The 18,344-nt window shown below is 38.3% G+C and overlaps 1 protein-coding gene across 4 annotated transcripts in view; it reads right to left on the reverse strand.

Moving 5' to 3' along the window:
- The window catches only part of sestd1 (SEC14 and spectrin domains 1), a 129,094-nt gene that overhangs the window by 47,293 nt on the left and 63,457 nt on the right, over positions 1 to 18,344 (reverse strand). For all 4 annotated transcript variants that reach the window (XM_067987654.1, XM_067987655.1, XM_067987653.1 and 1 more), the window contains 4 exons: positions 16,956 to 17,069; positions 8,300 to 8,397; positions 4,610 to 4,665; positions 1,490 to 1,701 (listed from right to left, as the gene is read on the reverse strand). In XM_067987654.1, coding sequence (XP_067843755.1) covers positions 1,490 to 1,701; positions 4,610 to 4,665; positions 8,300 to 8,397; positions 16,956 to 17,069 — 480 coding nt within the window. The remainder of the gene's footprint in view (positions 1 to 1,489; positions 1,702 to 4,609; positions 4,666 to 8,299; positions 8,398 to 16,955; positions 17,070 to 18,344) is intronic.

The following is an 18,344-nucleotide window of genomic DNA, read 5'->3' on the forward strand; positions in this document are numbered from 1 at the left end:
TCTCCCTTCTTATTTTTCAGATAAGGAGACCAAAACTGTACACTGTATTCAAGGTGAGGTCTCACCAAAGCCCTGTACAATTGTAGTTAGGCTTCCTTACTCTTGTACTCCAACCCCATTGCAATAAAGGCCGACATGCCATTTGACTTCCTAAATGATTGCTGCACCTGCCTGCTAACTTTTTGTGTTTCTTGTACGAGGACACCCAAATCTCTCTGAACACCAACATTTAATAGTTTCTCACCATTAAAAAATATTCAATTTTTCTATTCTTCCTACCAAAGTGAATAACCTCACATTTCCCCACATTATACTCCATCTGTCACCTTCTTGCCCACTCACTTAACCTGTCTATGTCCCTTTGCAGACTCTTTGTGTCCTCCTCACAGCTTACTTTCCCACCTAGCTTTGTATTGTCAGCAAACTTTCCTCTAAGTCATTAACATAGATTGTAAATAGCTTAGGCCCAAGCACCAATTCTTGCGGTACCCCACTAGTTACAGCCTGCCAACCTGAAAATGACCTGTTTATTCCTACTCTCTTGTTTTCTGTCTGTTAACCAATCCTCTATTCATGCTAATATATTACCCCCAACCCCATGACCCCTTATCTTTTATGTACCTTTTATGTGGTACCTTATCAAATACCTTTTGAAAATCCAAATATACCACATCCACTGGTTCCCCTTTATCTACCCTGCTGGTTACATTCTCAAAAAACTCTACTATAGAGGTGGTGAACAATGTGCAAAAAATGGTTTACTAGGATGATACCAGAACTGAAAGGTTATATCTATTAGGAAAGATTAAACAGGCTGGGGCTCTTTTCTCCAGAAAAAGACTGAGGGGTGACCTGGTAGAGGTCTTTAAGATTATGAAGGGGTTTGCTAGGATAGATGTAGAAATGGTGTTTCCACTTGCAGGGAAGACCAGAACTAGAGGCCATAAATATAAGATAGTCACTAATAAATCCAATAGGGGGTTCAGGAGAAACTTCTTTATCCAGAGAGTGGTTAGAATATGGAACTCGCTACCACAAGGAGCATTTGCGGCAACTAGCATAGATGCATTTAAGGGGAAGCTAGATAAAGAAATGAGGGAGAAAAGAATAGAAAAATATGTTGATGGGGTTAGATAACAAAAGGGTGGGAGGAGGCTCAAATGGAGCATAAACGCTGGCATGAACCTGTTGGGCTAAATGGCCTGTTCCAGTGCTGTAATTCTATGTAAGTGGGGCTTGAACCAACAACCTTCTGACTCAGAGTCATGGCTGACACCCTGGCTAATTGTTCTCCCCCCTAACTCAGGGACTCCCAAGGCCAATTGCAGTATCCCAACTGTCAGCCTGGATTAAGAGTAGGGAAGCCAGCACAGATCAGGAATTGTCCTGGCCTATAGGACTCTAATCTACAAGCAGTGAGCACAGTAGTCCCAAGATCAAACCGTTGCATTTTGTAGAAATGGGGATAACATTCAGAATTATTACTCACCTGCATAACTTTTTGTTGTATCTCCTCAAGTTGAGTACGTTTACTACGCTGTCTGCAGACCTCTTGATATCGAGTGTACTGTTCTCGTAGAGAATCCAGTAGTTTCACTACTTTGGGCTGAGCTAACAATTCATCATCCATTGGGGACCATGACATGCCTCCTTCCAACCCATTAAAACGACGCTGTTGCAACTCTGATAGCAGTTCATGACCTTTAGAATAATGTTATAAAATATTTCAATGCTAACGCACAATTCAATCTCTATAGTATATGCCACTGGTGCAAGCATCTTTTACTTCAATACTGAAAGATGAAATTTTTAAACTGATATTAATAGACATCTGTTTGATTAAAGGGACATTTGCTCAGGCATAGATTATTCCCTTATAAGTGTAAAGACTGCTGCTTTATGAGCATAACTCAGATACTACAACTAATCCACTGTGAAAAAGTCTTGCAGTTATGTAACCTTCCACTACTGAGCTATTACAGAGACTGTCCTAATGGAGCTCACAGAAGAGTTCATTTAGCACATGAAGAAACATCACAATTCAAATATCATATGGATTTTAGTGTTCATATAAGCGGGTCATTTAGGGTTGGCAGGCGTAACTAGTGGGGTGCCGCAAGGATCTGTGCTTGGGCCTCAGCTGTTTATGCTATATAGCGATGACTTAGATGAGGGGACCGAGTGTCATGTACCCAAGTTTGCTGACAATACAAAGCTAGGTGAGAAAGTAAACTGTGAGGAGGACACAAAGAGGCAGCAAAGGGATATAAACAGGTTAAATGAGTGGGCAAGAAGGTGGTCGATGGAGTATAATGTGGGGAAATGTGAAATTATTCACTTTGGTAGGAAGAACAGAAAAGCAGAATATTTTTTAAAAGGTGAGACACTAAGAAATATTGATAGTCAGAGAGATTTGGGGGTCCTTGTACACGAATCACAGAAAGTTAACATGCAAGTACAGCTAGCAATTAGGAAGGCAAATGGTGTGTTAGCCTTTATTGGAAGGGGGTTGGAGTATAAGAGTAAGGAGGTCTTGCTGCAATTATATAGGGCTCTGGTGAGACCACACTTGGAGTACTGTGTACAGTTTTGGTCTCCTTACTTAAGGAAGGATATACTTGCCTTAGAGGGGGTGCAAAGAAGGTTCACTTGATTGATTCCTGGGATGAGGGTTGTCCTATGACGAGAGATTAAGTAGAATGGGCCTATATTCTCTGAAGTTTAGAAGAATGAGAGGTGATCGCATTGAAATGTATAAAATTCTTAGAGGGCTTGACACGGTAGTTGCTGAGAGGATGTTTCTCCTGGCTGGAGAGCCTGGAACTAGGGGTCATTGTCTCAAGATAAGTAGTCGGCCATTTAGGACCAAGATGAGGAAAAATTTCTTCACTCAGAGGATTGTGAATCTTTGGAATTCTCTACTCCAAAGTGCTGTGGATGCTCAGTCGCTGAGTATATATTGAAGACTGACGTGGATAGATTTTTGGACACTAAGGGAATCAAGGGATATGGGGATAGGGCAGGAAAATGGAGTTGAGGTAGAAGATCAGCCATGATCTTAATGAATATGGCGGAGCAGGCTCAAGGGGCCTTATGGCCTACTCTTGCTCCTATTTCTTATGTTCTTACTGCATCATGAAACTGACCTGTTCATATTACAGAAAGTTTCAGGAGTACACAAACAAGAAGTTGGCCCACTCTCCAGCATCTTAATAAATTTGATGAATTGTACCACAAAGGCATAGGAATATGGGGCAGTTTAGATCAGAGCACAGGGAAACATATACTGAGCCTTATCTAAAGTAAAATGCCAATAAACCTGATTTTCTAGCCATTCAGATACTGAAAAATGCAAACTTTGTTCCAACTAAAAATGATTGTTCAGATCATAGACTTCTCATGACGCCACTTATTCTATGGCCGGGGAAAATGAAGGGTGGGCTCCTGAGGTTGAGTTCAGCAAGAAAACGGCTGAGCATGAATAGGCCTGGTGGTCTTTTTTCATTCTAAGTACAGAACATAGCCAGTCTTGGGATGGGTTGCATGCAGTTGTTAACACTGGACCGGAGGCCTACCCTCAACGGCTTTCTCAAGATACCTGAACATCTGAGAAGCCCTTCTCGACAAAACCAGCATTCTACTCTTAAACTGTGCTTCATTGGAAGACAATGCAAACACCGCAGATGACCATGTCACCAAAAATGCATCACAACAGCATAATCTGTATGAGCTATAATTCAATTGAACCAAATACTTCTCACAAAAAAGGAAGAAAATGTTGTCGTGTGGGGAAATATAAACATTGAACTAAACAGTAGAGGAGGCAACAAAAACAAAATCAGTTGCGGCTACAAACTGAATCCTAAACCAATTCTGATATAAAAAAGACTTTTTTCTATTGATGAACAACAGCAAAACAGTGCTACCTGCAGAAACCAAGAATGGAAGAATTGAGACAGGCTTTTCTACAGCATGGGAGCAGGTACCTCAGAATCAGAAAAGAACTTTCTACAAATGTGTTTACAAGTTCACAACACCTAGCACAGAGAGGCCTACACTCATGGCTTTTATGAGGCTACAGCAAAAAAAAACTTGAATTTGCCCATTTGTAACACTGACACAATTCACACATTTGGAGGTTAAATGAATAATAATCAAATTTATTTAATGGCCTAAAAAGTGGCCATACGCTAAAAATTTTGGTCATTGTTAGTGCTTTGATAATAGTGTTAATGGATACGTTCGCATGAAAAAGACGCTTCCTCCTTTTAAACATGTGAAAAGTCCAAAATCGCAATATTATCTGACTGGCAATATATACACAACACCTAGGTGTATTATTCCATTAGTGGAATTAACTCAACTCATTTGTTAAAAGTGGCACTGATATCTAAGTTGTTACCCTATACATGCAAGGTTCAAAACAGATACAACAACATGCCTTTAACGTAGTAAAATGTCCCAATGCAGAGATACAACTTAGATCAGATTTTACAGAATTGATCATTTTAAAAAGTTAATTGCATAATTAAATTTAGTATGTTACTTATTTAATATATGGCAATTAAAATATTTCCAAACACTTATAATATTTATTACAAAAAATTACCTGTTTGTAATACCGTTTCTGGATCCACGGAAGGAAGAAAACTGTATTCTACAGGTCTATAAATTTAAAAAAAGGTTAAACTTTGTAGATGCCAGACAAGGTGCAAAACAAAATCACAGACATAGCAATTCAGGACTTTAAAAAAAATAGGATTCTCAAATATTTTACAACAGTTGAGTTAGCACTATATTACTGCAATATTACCTGAGTTTGCCCTTGGAGATCTGTGCACATAGTACAACCCCCATCTAGTGGCACCAATACGTACTGTACCATTTCTTATATACTTCAAAGGTTGGCCCTGACCTCAATCAGATTATACATTCTACTTCAGTTCGAGGTATATCAAGTTGGGCATCTATATTTTCTTTGTTTAAGACTGTGTGGCCTAAGTTTGAGAATATACTTGGCCTAAGACTAAGAATATAAATGAGTACCATCATACATCCACAAGAGGCTCTGAGAAGGCACATTACCTAGGTTTTTATATCTATAACCCACAACCATATGTGGTACTGTTTGCATACATTGAAGCTCAGTTGTTTTAAACTTTTTTGGAACAGATCAGAGGATGCTGCACATACATTTCCCAATATACTGCATACCCCATCTACCAACTGAAGTTTGACAAAATAAATCCAGACAAATTGAAGATGCTCGGGGTCTCTCTGAAGATATGTTAGCCCTCTGAGCAGAGGTCTCTACCCAGAATGTTAACCCGTCTTTTCTTTTTTCACCTGCTGATGGAGCTGCTGTGCAATTTCTGCATTTTCATTTTTCTTTATCTGATCCAAGCAAATTGTTTATCATTGGACAAGTTAAAAATTAGGAACTATAAAAAGATATCATATGAAACTTTTTCACCAAAAGAATTCAGGTGTAAGTTACCAGGAAAAGCCATTGAAGTAAACAGTATAAATTAGTTTTTGAAATAGAGTTGGATTTGTTCTGTAGAGAGAAGGGATTGAGGTATATGGTGAGAAGGTGCATAGGTTCCAACCCAACTTACGAAAAAAAAATGGGCTTATTGGCATTAATGGTCTTTTCCTCTTCTTGAAAATTCTTATGTTCTAATCTAGTACAGTATTCAGTTCCAGTTAAAAAAAATAGTCCAGACTGAATAATTTATTACCTGATTTTTAGTTTTAAGTCTTATATGCTAGTACCATGTTTATGTAACATATTATGTCATCTGACATCAAACTCTTTTAGGTAAAGAAAGAAAGGCTTGCATTTATATAGTGCCTTTCACAACCTCAGGACATCCCAAAGCACTTTACAGTCAATGAAGTAGAATCGTATAGCCAGCTTTAATACCTTTTACATTATACATCTGGAGCAATGCTTTATTATTAATGTAAGGAGTCGTACCACACCAGGTTATAGTCCAACAGCTTTATTTGAAATCACAAGCTTCCGGAGCTTTGCTCCTTCATCAGGTGACTTCACCTGACAAAGGTGCAAAGCTCCGAAAGCTTGTGATTTCAAATAAAGCTGTTGGACTATAACCTGGTGTTGTGCAACTCCTACATATGTCCACCCCAGTCCATTACCGGCATCTCCACGCCATGTTTATTATTAATGACCTTGGCCTGTAATGACCTTCCATGGGAGCCACTTTACTATTATTAAATACTACTAGTGAAAACAGTCTGAAATTCTGTCTGTTGCCAACTAGCAACAGGGTTAACATCAGCCAGCTGACAGAAATTAGGTAATTTAGATGGATTAAAATTAAAACATTGCACACTGTAATACTTTTAGAAGACTAGGAATAATGGGTGGAACTTTCAACACCGGAGGGGATGTAAATGGAGCAATATTGGATCGGCCGCCCGATTTTCCTTTCGATTGACTTCACTGGAAAGGAAAATCAGGAATAGCGCATTACGGGCGGCCGATCCAATATCGTCCATTTTACACCCTCTCTGAAATTGAAAGTTCTGGTGAATATGTTCTTTTATGGTGAATTTTTACCCTAATCAAGGTCAAGGACACTGGTTCTGAGAAATAGGACATGTGAATGAAGCTAAAATGTAACTTTGGTGAGGTTCCCAAAAAAGAACTGGAAAGCAGCCCATGAAAAAAAAGCTAAACACAAATGGCCAGCAGTTTTTCCTGAACTGGAGAAAAGCTTAATGGTGTAGGTCAATGAGAGTTAACAAGGAGGAGTTGGTGCTAGCATGATCAAAATCAGAATTAAAGCTGTATCTATTGCTAAATAATAAGGGATATCATTTAAGGCTTGTGAGGAAAAATTCCTGTGGCAAAATGATCTAAGGTGGTGCAGTTGCTTCAAACAAATTTCAGGCTGACTTTGATGATAAACTAACTCCATTTCAACATTTCATATTGGAGCAATGCAAAAACACAATTTTGAACTGCCCTGCATTAGAAACAATGATGATATTTGATATCTGATACAAATGTCCTAGTATTGTAAAAGGTATCAAATAGATATCCATCAATACCAAGGCAATGAAAAGTTGCAGCTCATAGTAATGCTCAACTGCATGGTGAATGAAACTAAGTTACCTGCTTCCATTATAAATTTAAAAAGACGCTGCTTATCATAAGATTTCCAAGGAGCTCTCAAGTGAAAGTACATCCTAAAAAGTGGATGAACAAGGCTCTGAGGCTGGATTGGACTGTTAGACCTGGCACTCTGCCTAATGCAAAATGTCCTAAACACATCCTGAATTCAATCAGATACCACTGAAAATTTTCCATCAAGAGAGAAAACTATTAAAAAAAACAGAACATACCCAGTACTGATCCCCAGTAAAACAATGTGCAGGATGTAACAATGAATAAACCGATTAAGACTACTCTGAGAAAAGAGATATGGCTAAATGACTTCATACCTTCACTGCTGGAGGTTGTTCGTTAATTCTGACTCTCAGGAAATGCTGCATATCTAAAGCCATAGGTAGCTCTGAATATAATGGAGATGAATTTCCGTGGGCATTCTCCCACTTGTCTGCTGTAACTTCGGAGGAGGAGCCATTGAAACCAGAGTAAAGTGGCTGTTTTTCAAGGTTTCTGCAGCTCTTCCACTGAAGTTACGGAAGACAATCGGTACAACCCCTGTGGAAATTTATCCCTAATGTTCTGTGGGAGGGAGGCAAGCCTTGGCTCAACCAGGTGCAAGTTGTTAGACAGTTATTATGTGGTCACAGAGCTTGACTTGAAGGACACTGATGTGCTCAATTTGCTGAATCTGATGCTTTCTAAACTGTTATTGCTATTTCTTCTTGTACTTTTACTTTTTTTATATTCTCAGAATGTGGACGATGCAGGCAAGGCCAGATATACTGCCTAGTTCTTTTCCCCGATTAGGTGGTGGAAGATCTTCTTAATAGCGATTTTTTTTGAACAACTGAGTGGCTTGCTTGGCAACAACTGCAACCTGTATTTATATAGTGCCTTTAATGTAGAAAAACATTCCAAGGCTCTTCACAGAGGCGTAATCAAAAAAAAAGGAAGCCGAACCAAAGAAGGAAATATTAGGAGACAAATGCTTGGACAAATAGATGGTTTTAAGAAGGGTCTTAAAGGAGGAGAGAGAGAGGGATTGGGGAAGGGAATTCCAGAGCTTGGGGCCTGCTAAGGAAGGTTAAAGAATAAAAATAAAAATCACAGTACTTGTTAGGTGAAACTACAAATCATCATATCACATTTTCTTCCTACCTTTCTTTCTCCTGTTGATTGCCTCTCTCGGATCCATTATTAATTAAAGCTAGTTCATCCAGCAATGATGTAGATTCCTTTGTGAATTTTTCAAAGACCTAAGTTGAATAAGAAAAATCCTTTTTTCCCCAAATTTTCAGCATTAAGATCACTTTCAAACTGATATGCAAATTAAAACTAACTCGCTCAGAACAGATGCAGCTGCAGAATATCATTTGGGATCAACAATAAGGATCTGGCTAGACAGGGTCATTCAGCAAAAGAATATTAGCAAAAGGTATCTGAAAAATTCTTTCAATTCACCAAAATCAACTAAAGAAAAATAAACATCTCTTAATCACAACAAAACTGTCAACAATGACAACAAGATATTGATCCTTCAGTTCAGGGACTTTGCATTTTGCACTTTAAAGGATAATTGCCTTCCTTTCTGAAAGAGTGTTTGGTGAACATTTTTCATGTGGGGGGCGGGGGGAGGAAAAGAGAATAGAAGAGAAATGCAGAACTATTCATCAATTTCATCAGGATGAAGCACCATGCAAATGACAATGTTGCATTTCAATGCAACTTGCATCACATTGGACACATGTAAACTTTAAAAATGGTTTGCTGAAAGCTTCTTCATGGACACAACACATTTTCAAAATAAGTATTTGCAAGGGATCATTCATAGTTTAACGTGGTTCTGAAAATAAAAGGATGTCTTGCCTGGGCATGATTGGGCACCAAACAAGGTCTCGGAGTAGGCTGCATACTTGCAGCAGAATAATTAGTCCACGTGAACCGAAGAAATATGGGATAACTGACTCAAGAAAAAAAACTGCATAATATAGAGGATGAAAAACGCAGGATAAAACATTTCTTTCAGCTGAAGTCTGCTCCACTGAATATACCTTTAACATTTATGTCCTGCTACTGTCCTGAAAGTCATCCAATAAAAATTTCAAACAAGACATAGGGAAACTTACAAGTTTGTATTTAAGCTAAAGGCACTCAATTATAATACAAAAAATTCAGCTGGGTTCATGTGACAAAAATTAATGTCCTGTTGTGTTTTTGTATTTTTAAAAAATATAATGGAACAAAAGTCAAACAATGTGCTGTTTGTAAAATTAAATGATCTATCAGCTCCCAGATCTAGACTACCAATGAGCAGACTTTGTATCTGATTAAGAAGATTGGTTTAATATCTTAAGTGATCTATCCCAGTGTCAATAACTGCTTTTGTTGAACAATGCTAGATTTCTATCCCTGCAAACATAAAGGTGCTTCATATTTGATATATGTTAAAGATGGTTAGCCATTGCGCGGAGTTTTTCAGATAAAAATTAGCTTTAACCAGTTCAATCTTGCTTCTCTTCTACTATGATTCAATGGGTACTCATATTAATAATCTGATTTTATTACAACATGTTTGTTGCTGCTGAGTTCAAAAGAAAATACAATTAAAAAACTTGCATAATATTCCACTTTGGGGCAACTGCTGAATTTCAGGGAGACAGTTTGACGCAAAAGAAGGATTGTGCCGGAGTGAGAGATAAGGAGGTTTCATTTGCAACAGTTGTGCGCTGTAATCGCTTATGTTCACTTCTTCAGCAGAAGATTCCAAAGAATAATTGGTCACTTGTGGATAATAAACTGGTCTTTATGATTGGATTATTGCTAGTATTACTTAATTCTAAACTGTTTTCCATGCTCCCATGTGGTCTTTAAATTGCAATCTGTAAAAGTGCAACAGATTAGATCAGTCCAACAGTGCATTTGATGGTAAAAATGAATAACGAAATTCTTGTGTATGACCCTACAGTACTTTACTTGAAATTGCTGTCTTCAGTGATTTGAGGGAGTTTCTAACAGGGATGTTTTGTCCATCTCCTGTTACTGCATGTGTGGAATTGTGCGAGGGTCACTGGGAATTCTAGCCAATACAAAGAAGAATGGTGCTTAAACTACTCTCACAGCATATGGGACGTGAAGGACTGAGTTTACACAACGTAAATTTAAGTAACCTAAATTATATTTATCAGCTTGGGAAATCTTTAAATATGATTGAATCAGCAAAGTGAAATGCCAGCAACTGCCATGCTATAGTTCATCAAAATTTTTAACATGTTTATTGCATGTAGCACAAGAGAACAAAAAGGCACAAACATACTTTACTTTTCCTTGGCAGATGCTGGACCTCAAGCTGTGAGGCAATCTATGCAATGTATGCATCAGACATAAGCACGCTGAGTCAGCACTCTGCAATGAGACAGTGTCCCCGATGATTCTTCCACTATGTAATAGCAGCAATTCCTGGTTGAATTTGGAGTTTAAATGAATGAGAAAGACTACAATCACATACAGTACCAGGATTCCCTGAAGAAATGTCAGTCAATGCACCTAGCTCACTGGGCTATTAAAATGAATAAGGGAAAGTTACAAGACAGCAATCAAGAAGAGGATGAAAGAGCAAAGGTAGAAAAGAGAATAATCTAAAAAGCTTGTTGGGTAATGGCAGCATTTCACAGGAATATAATTTCGAGCAGGGAGCTGACTGGCAGCTTGTAGATGAGGCCCGGGAGTTAAAATCGCTGAGGCCAGACACAACTTGGTGCAGTGTTGCTGTTGCTTACACAATCTAACCTGTACTCCCTTCCATCCATACTAAAAGACTACATTTTCAATGAAAGTGGACAGCAATATTTAATAGCTATCTATGACAGAATTTATTACATGTAATAGTTGGCAATTACAGCCCTCAAAAAATGTGTACAAGGGAGTGTTCATGAAGGTTGTTAAACAGATCTCGATCTAGCACAGGTATCAAAACTGGCTTCAACTGTTTACTGGTAAGATGTTCTGAGAAGAAGTGGGACAGGTTTAGGGGAAGATATGTAATTTTGGCAGAGGTGGCCCACATCTAAATAGCAGTTTGATATTCGTACTCGAATCCTTTGACCTTCCCATTCTTAATAGAAACACATTAATTCCATGTTTCTGTACCAATGTGCACAACCTTATATTTATTCACATTAAAATCTTCTATGCTTTGTCCCATCAACTTAACTTAACCAGATTCCTTAGAATGTAACCAGTCTCCCTTACAGAAACCATTTGGGCCTATAACTTGGTATTATCAGCAAACTTTATAACATTATTATTACAAGTACTCCCCTTCATATACTTCATGCATAATGTGAAACCCACAATAAACTTCAACAAAATTCCATTAATCACTGCTCCACACATAGCTTTTTTTAAGTCATCGCCTTCTGCTTTCGAGTGGCAACCCATTTGTAGTTCAGCTGCAATTATTTTTTTCACCTCCTTATTCAGCCATTATAGTCTTTTCCTTGCTTTTTTTCTCTGCAGTATGACTTTGTGTAGACTGAGGAACTGATGTATTACATTATTCAATCACCAGCACATATCACATCACATCTGCAAATGAGTTGCCAATTTACAAAAATGCAGGGAACTATAGACATGTGAGGTTGACATTGGTAGTTAGGAAAATATTGTGAAAGAGAGAAAAGTGAAGTATCAGGAGAACGGTAGAGTGATAAATAGTAGTCAACATGGCTTTATAGGTGGTAGATCTTGAATGTCAAATCCACTAGAGGTTTTTGAGAATAAAACTGAGTTAGTTGACAAAAGGAAATCAGTAGATTAATACACCTAAACTTTCTAACAAAGTGTTTGATGCATTACTACATAGGAAATTATAAATTAGAAAGGCATGGAATAGACCGAAAATTTTGAAGTAGATAACTAACAGGTTGAGTTAGTGGATACAAAGTGTAATTGTTACGAGATTCCATTTATATAGAGAGAGGTTACAAGTGAGGTACTCCAGGGGTTGATTCTGGAGTTTTTTTTGTTTTGGATGCATGTTCATCATTTGGAGGGCGGCACTGAAGATTGCTCGAACCATCAAGTCAAGTATTTTGGATGATGGGATAGAAAGTTGTTAGAACCTATCCGGTCGATTGGAGGAAGAGACTGGAAGCTGTCAGAACCAATTGGATCAGTTGGAGGGTGATACTGGAGACTGTTGGAACCAATCAGACCTTACTTTCTCCCATCTTTGGTTGCACATGAACATGAAACAGAAACCAACAGCTCATTTAATTTTATTGAAAATCACAGTCACAGATTTGTTTATATAATGCTTGCATCCAATTGATTTATATATAGCACATAAACTGCTAAAATGCAACTTTCAAAAACTTTTCATTTTCCTCAAAGCAACATTTTAGGGCATACCTGGCCGTCATTATATGTGATGATTTATTTTTTTCAGGACTGGTAGCAACTCCTTTTTTTGAGATGAGACGAGGATGTTCCCAGATGGGAATACATTAACTAACTTTATTTGAGTGTTCCTGTCACTACATATGCAGAATCACTGGATTTTGGTGGTAAAGTTTTACAAAATTACAGAAGATTTACAACAACAGCTTGTGTTGATGTAGCATTATTAACATAAAAAAACATCACAAAGCGCTTCACAGAGGTACAAGGGGAAAAAATGGGCAAAGCCAAAGGAGGAGATAGTGGAAGGGTGGCCAAAAGCTTGGTCAAAGAAGTAAGTTTTAAGGAGCATATTGCACTGCAGACAACACTAGCACATCTGTATGAATAATAAACTTGTTTAATGTCCAAAGATGTAGAAATCCCTAAATAATTTCAAACTGTTCAATCCCGCAACCCCCCCCCACCCTGGACATTTCATTCCTCTGACTCTCCTCCTAGGCATTCAGCTGCCTAAGCCCCATGCTCTGAAATTCCCTCCCTAAACTCCTGCACCTCTTCATCTCGCTATTCTCCTTAAAACTTACTTCTTTGACCAAGCTTTTGGCCACCCTTCCACTATCTCCTCCTTTGGCTTTGCCCATTTTTTCCCCTTGTACCTCTGTGAAGCGCTTTGTGATGTTTTTTTATGTTAATAATGCTACATCAACACAAGCTGTTGTTGTAAATCTTCTGTAATTTTGTAAAACTTTACCACCAAAATCCAGTGATTCTGCATATGTAGTGACAGGAACACTCAAATAAAGTTAGTTAATGTATTCCCATCTGGGAACATCCTCGTCTCATCTCAAAAAAAGGAGTTGCTACCAGTCCTGAAAAAAATAAATCATCACATATAATGACGGCCAGGTATGCCCTAAAATGTTGCTTTGAGGAAAATGAAAAGTTTTTGAAAGTTGCATTTTAGCAGTTTATGTGCTATATATAAATCAATTGGATGCAAGCATTATATAAACAAATCTGTGACTGTGATTTTCAATAAAATTAAATGAGCTGTTGGTTTCTGTTTCATGTTCATGTGCAACCAAAGATGGGAGAAAGTAAGGTCTGATTGGTTCCAACAGTCTCCAGTATCACCCTCCAACTGATCCAATTGGTTCTGACAGCTTCCAGTCTCTTCCTCCAATCGACCGGATAGGTTCTAACAACTTTCTATCCCATCATCCAAAATACTTGACTTGATGGTTCGAGCAATCTTCAGTGCCGCCCTCCAAATGATGAACATGCATCCAAAACAAAAAAAACTCCAGAATCAACCCCTGGAGTACCTCACTTGTAACCTCTCTCTATATAAATGGAATCTCGTAACAATTACACTTTGTATCCACTAACTCAACCTGTTAGTTATCTACTTCAAAATTTTCGGTCTATTCCATGCCTTTCTAATTTATAATTTCCTATGTAGTAATGCATCAAACACTTTGTTAGAAAGTTTAGGTGTATTAATCTACTGATTTCCTTTTGTCAACTAACTCAGTTTTATTCTCAAAAACCTCTAGTGGATTTGACATTCAAGATCTACCACCTATAAAGCCATGTTGACTACTATTTATCACTCTACCGTTCTCCTGATACTTCACTTTTCTCTCTTTCACAATATTTTCCTAACTACCAATGTCAACCTCACATGTCTATAGTTCCCTGCATTTTTGTAAATTGGCAACTCATTTGCCACAAAACCTGTAAGTAGTGACTAGATTAGGTGTCTGTCATAAGATCATAAGAAGTAGGCCATTTGACCCCTCGAGCCTGCTCCGCCATTCAATAAAATCATGGCTGATCTTCGACCTCAAATCCACTTTCCCGCCTGATCCCCATATCCCTTGATTCCCTTATAGAGTCCAAAAATCTATTGATCTCAGTCTTGAATGTACTCAACGACTGAGCATCCACAGCCCTCTGGGATAGAGAATTCCAAAGATTCATAACCCTCTGAGTAAAGAAATTCCTCCTCATCTCAGTCCTAAATGTCCGACCCCTTATCTTGAGACTATGTCCCCTAGTTCTAGACTCTCCAGCCAGAGGAAACAACCTCTCAGCATCTACCCTGTCAAGCCCTCTTAGAATCTTATATGTTTCAATGAGATCATCTCTCATTCTTCTAAACTCCAGAGAGTATAGGCCCATTCTACTCAATCTGTCCTCATAGGAGGACCCTTTCATCCCAGGAATCAATCTAGTGAACCGTTGTTGCACTGCCTCTAAGGCAAGTATATCCTTCCTTAGGTAAGGAGACTAAAACTATACACAGCACTCCAGGTGTGATTTCATCAAAGCCCTGTACAATTGCAGCAAGACTTCCTTACTCTTGTATTCCAACCTCCTTGCAATAATGGCCAACATGTCAAAATGTGTCCAATGTCATCCTTCCTATTATACTCTGCTTTGGCGCCCATCAGGGCTGGGTGCCTTACTCTCTTTTCATGACTTTAGTCTGTTGAACACGATGGTAATTTCTGTATCTATTCTTCCTCTTGCCCTTTGAATTCCAACCCTGTATGTGAATAGCAGTCCTCTGATTCATTTGTATATACTGACATGAAAAAATCATTAAAAAGACACCTGCAATTTCTTTGTTGCCATTATTTCTTTATCACTTGCTTCCGTCAAATATATTTATAGAAACCTTTCACATTTTTTTTTATGTTGTCTGCAATCCTAATCTCATTAGCCTTGAAATTCAGCTGTGATTCTCAGCCTCCCGCCTTAACGCCAATGGAACTGCCAGAGAAATGGCCAATAACTGCTGTTTTCAGCCATTTCTTTAAGGGAACCCTCCTCGAATATCAGGCCCCGTTATCTCTTTTGGCTCTCCTACTCAATTTCATCACCTCTTTCACCTTTCCTACACCTGTCACTGTGTTTAGTCATAACTGCAGTTTTATACCTAGTGCAAGACTTTTTTTTAAATCTCTTATCTCCTGCATTACTTCTCTTGTTGTCCACAATGGTTTCCTACCTTCTATCCTGCATATTTTGCCTGACAGCGTGTATTTGTTTTGCAGTCCCCCAATTATGTCTGTGACCATATTCCATTTGTCTTCTGCACCTATCCAATATAACACTGTATGTCAATGCATCGTTCTTAATTCCTTCCTCATTCCCTCAAAGTGTGCCTTCTTAAAGTTAAAAATCTCAGTTGTACTTCCCCCTTTTTTCTAGTACGTCTTATGTTGATCTCCGCCATGTTGTGGCTACTGTTAGCTAACTGCTTACCAACTGGCTGCATCTAACATTTCCTGGCTATTGTATAGTTGTAGTATCCCTCCCCCACCCCACTCCATCCCCGCCGTAGCTTCTATAACACTTGAGTCATACCAAAGTCCAGAAATAGCAGTTCATTTTTAAAAAATCTTCTTGTGTTCATTGAGGTATGGTATTTGTTCTGGGGAATTAAACAGTTTCTATTTCAGGCATCTAGTATCAGCTTCAAGCACTCCCAAATGAGTTGCAGTTTAGCGCTAACTCTCTACTCTTCCATAAAGATATGTTTCAGCCCCAATCTCAGATGTGCACCGTTGGTGCACCAGTATCGCAGTTTTCAAAATCCCACACCAATGCATGACATTGCCACTTAGAGCCAAATTAGGGGTAGCTCTGCACTGTAGCTCCAATGAAATCTAGACTGAGATTGCCCAAACTCATTTCACTTGGGACCCTTACAGTCAGACAGAGGACACTTCAATCCCATCCATTTATGCTGTATTTGAACTCAGATGTCAATGGTAAAAGGCCGGTATAACCCACAGTACTACTTAGTTCCCCAGCAACTTACTTATTTTAGTTCCACTATCATTTCCCAGATTAATTCCTGACAAATCGGAATTCTCCATCAAAATTGTATTACCGTTCATACATAAGTGACAAAATGAGTTAAACACACTGAGCTAAAACCTAACAATACAGTATACAAGGTCACTTCTTCCAGTTCGAAGATGATTTATCATTCATATTCTGAAAACTATAGTCAATATTTGTTTTGTTTTACATTTGAGCTAAAGGTTATTTACTTCTAAAGCAGGAAACGTTCAGCTGTTATGGTCTGACTGTAAACTGATGACTGAATTGTCCACTGTTCTTTATGACAGTGGACAATTCAATTCACTAATGTCAAAGATGTTATCTGAAAACAGCTTCCAACTTTTTGCCCCTAACAGATAATGGTTCTAAAACCAGACACATTCCAAATTTTGTTTCAAGAGAATTATAACATAAAATATGTTAAGTAATGATTTAAAATCTGCAGTATATCCATTATATATGAAAATATTGATCATACATTTCCCTAATGTCTATGTAATATATTATTATTTTATGTGCTGATTTTATAATATTTGTACAGCTTCACAGTACTAACCAATCTTTTATTCAGCCAGTCTATGTGGTCATACAAAAGCGAACCTCCAAATTCTTCTGTTAATTGGCATGGTTCTATGTAGCGTGTAAGCTTGTTGGCAGATACCAAAATTACCTGTTGGGAAAAAAATAAAGTTAGCAAAGTAAATATTTCTAACTCCTCCTTTTCCTATAAAAGTCTGAATAAATTTATCCTGTATAAATACAGTGTACGTCTTACAGAACAAGTCAGAATTTTAATTCAAAGAATGTGTAAGTAATCTATGACTTTTCCCTGAGCTCCTAGTACAATACTGTCCAGTCTATAGACTGCCCATAAGCATACTATCCACAAGCCTGGAGACACAAAAATTCAATATGAATTTGTTTTTCCATGATCTGACTGAAGTGGACTTGGTCCAAATTATGCCATAAATTCTTGCTAGGCTGCCTCCATTGTTGGTCTCAACTGTCTTCAACTTTAATTTTTTTAAGATACAAAAACCTCAAACTATAATGCCTCCAAGCAAGATATTCCCAGGTCCAGGTCATAAAAACAATCTAATTTGAATGCAGTCTCAGAAGGAATCTGAAAAAAGATGCAATATTCTGTGCTGACTCATTTGGAAGGCGTCTGGTTCTGTAGGGCTCACACAATCTTCGGCAACGAAAATCGCAAAAATGTTCAGGCTCATCTCTGCCATCTGACACTGCAGTTGACAAAGAGATTAAAGTATCAAAATCTTTCATACAAAGTTATTGGTGCTGGACGATGTTTCAGCTGGCAACTCCCATCCCTTTTGTTTGGATCGACCAGCCTGAGAAATACCGCAAAATCATGTGCAGCCTTCAAAGACTGACTTGTCAGTTCTAACAAAGAATTTTGACATCACCAACTACCAAGCAGAAAATGCTGGAAACACTCAGCAGGTCAGACAACACCTGTGGAGAGAGAATCAGAGGTAACGTTTCAGGTCGATGATCTTTCGTCAGAACTGGAAGATGTTAGAGATGAACAGTTTTAAAGCAAGTACAGAGCCAGGGAGAAGGGGGCAGGTTTGGAAGTATTCTTTCCGAGAGTTCAATAATGGTTATCTGAGGACAATGCTAGGGATCTTCAACCGCATTTTGTTTTCTGCAGATGGAGTACAAACTTTCTACAGGGAACAGCTGCTGATGATTTACTGCCCGATACCGTGTGCTGTTGGCAACAAGCTGTCCTGTGACACCTCCTCATTCTCTCCTAGACACCCTCATCATAATCAGGGCAATGGTTGCCTAAAACCTTCTTCCTGCTAATCTTCTGTAGTTGGAAAGTCCAATTCCTTCTGATCTACCAAATTTTGGAGTGCACAACAAGCCACAAAATTCTTGACAACCTTACTGGGCTGTATTTTAGGGCTTCCATAAC

This window comes from Heptranchias perlo, chromosome 7 (genome assembly GCF_035084215.1).
Source record: "Heptranchias perlo isolate sHepPer1 chromosome 7, sHepPer1.hap1, whole genome shotgun sequence".
Lineage (NCBI taxonomy): Eukaryota > Metazoa > Chordata > Chondrichthyes > Hexanchiformes > Hexanchidae > Heptranchias > Heptranchias perlo.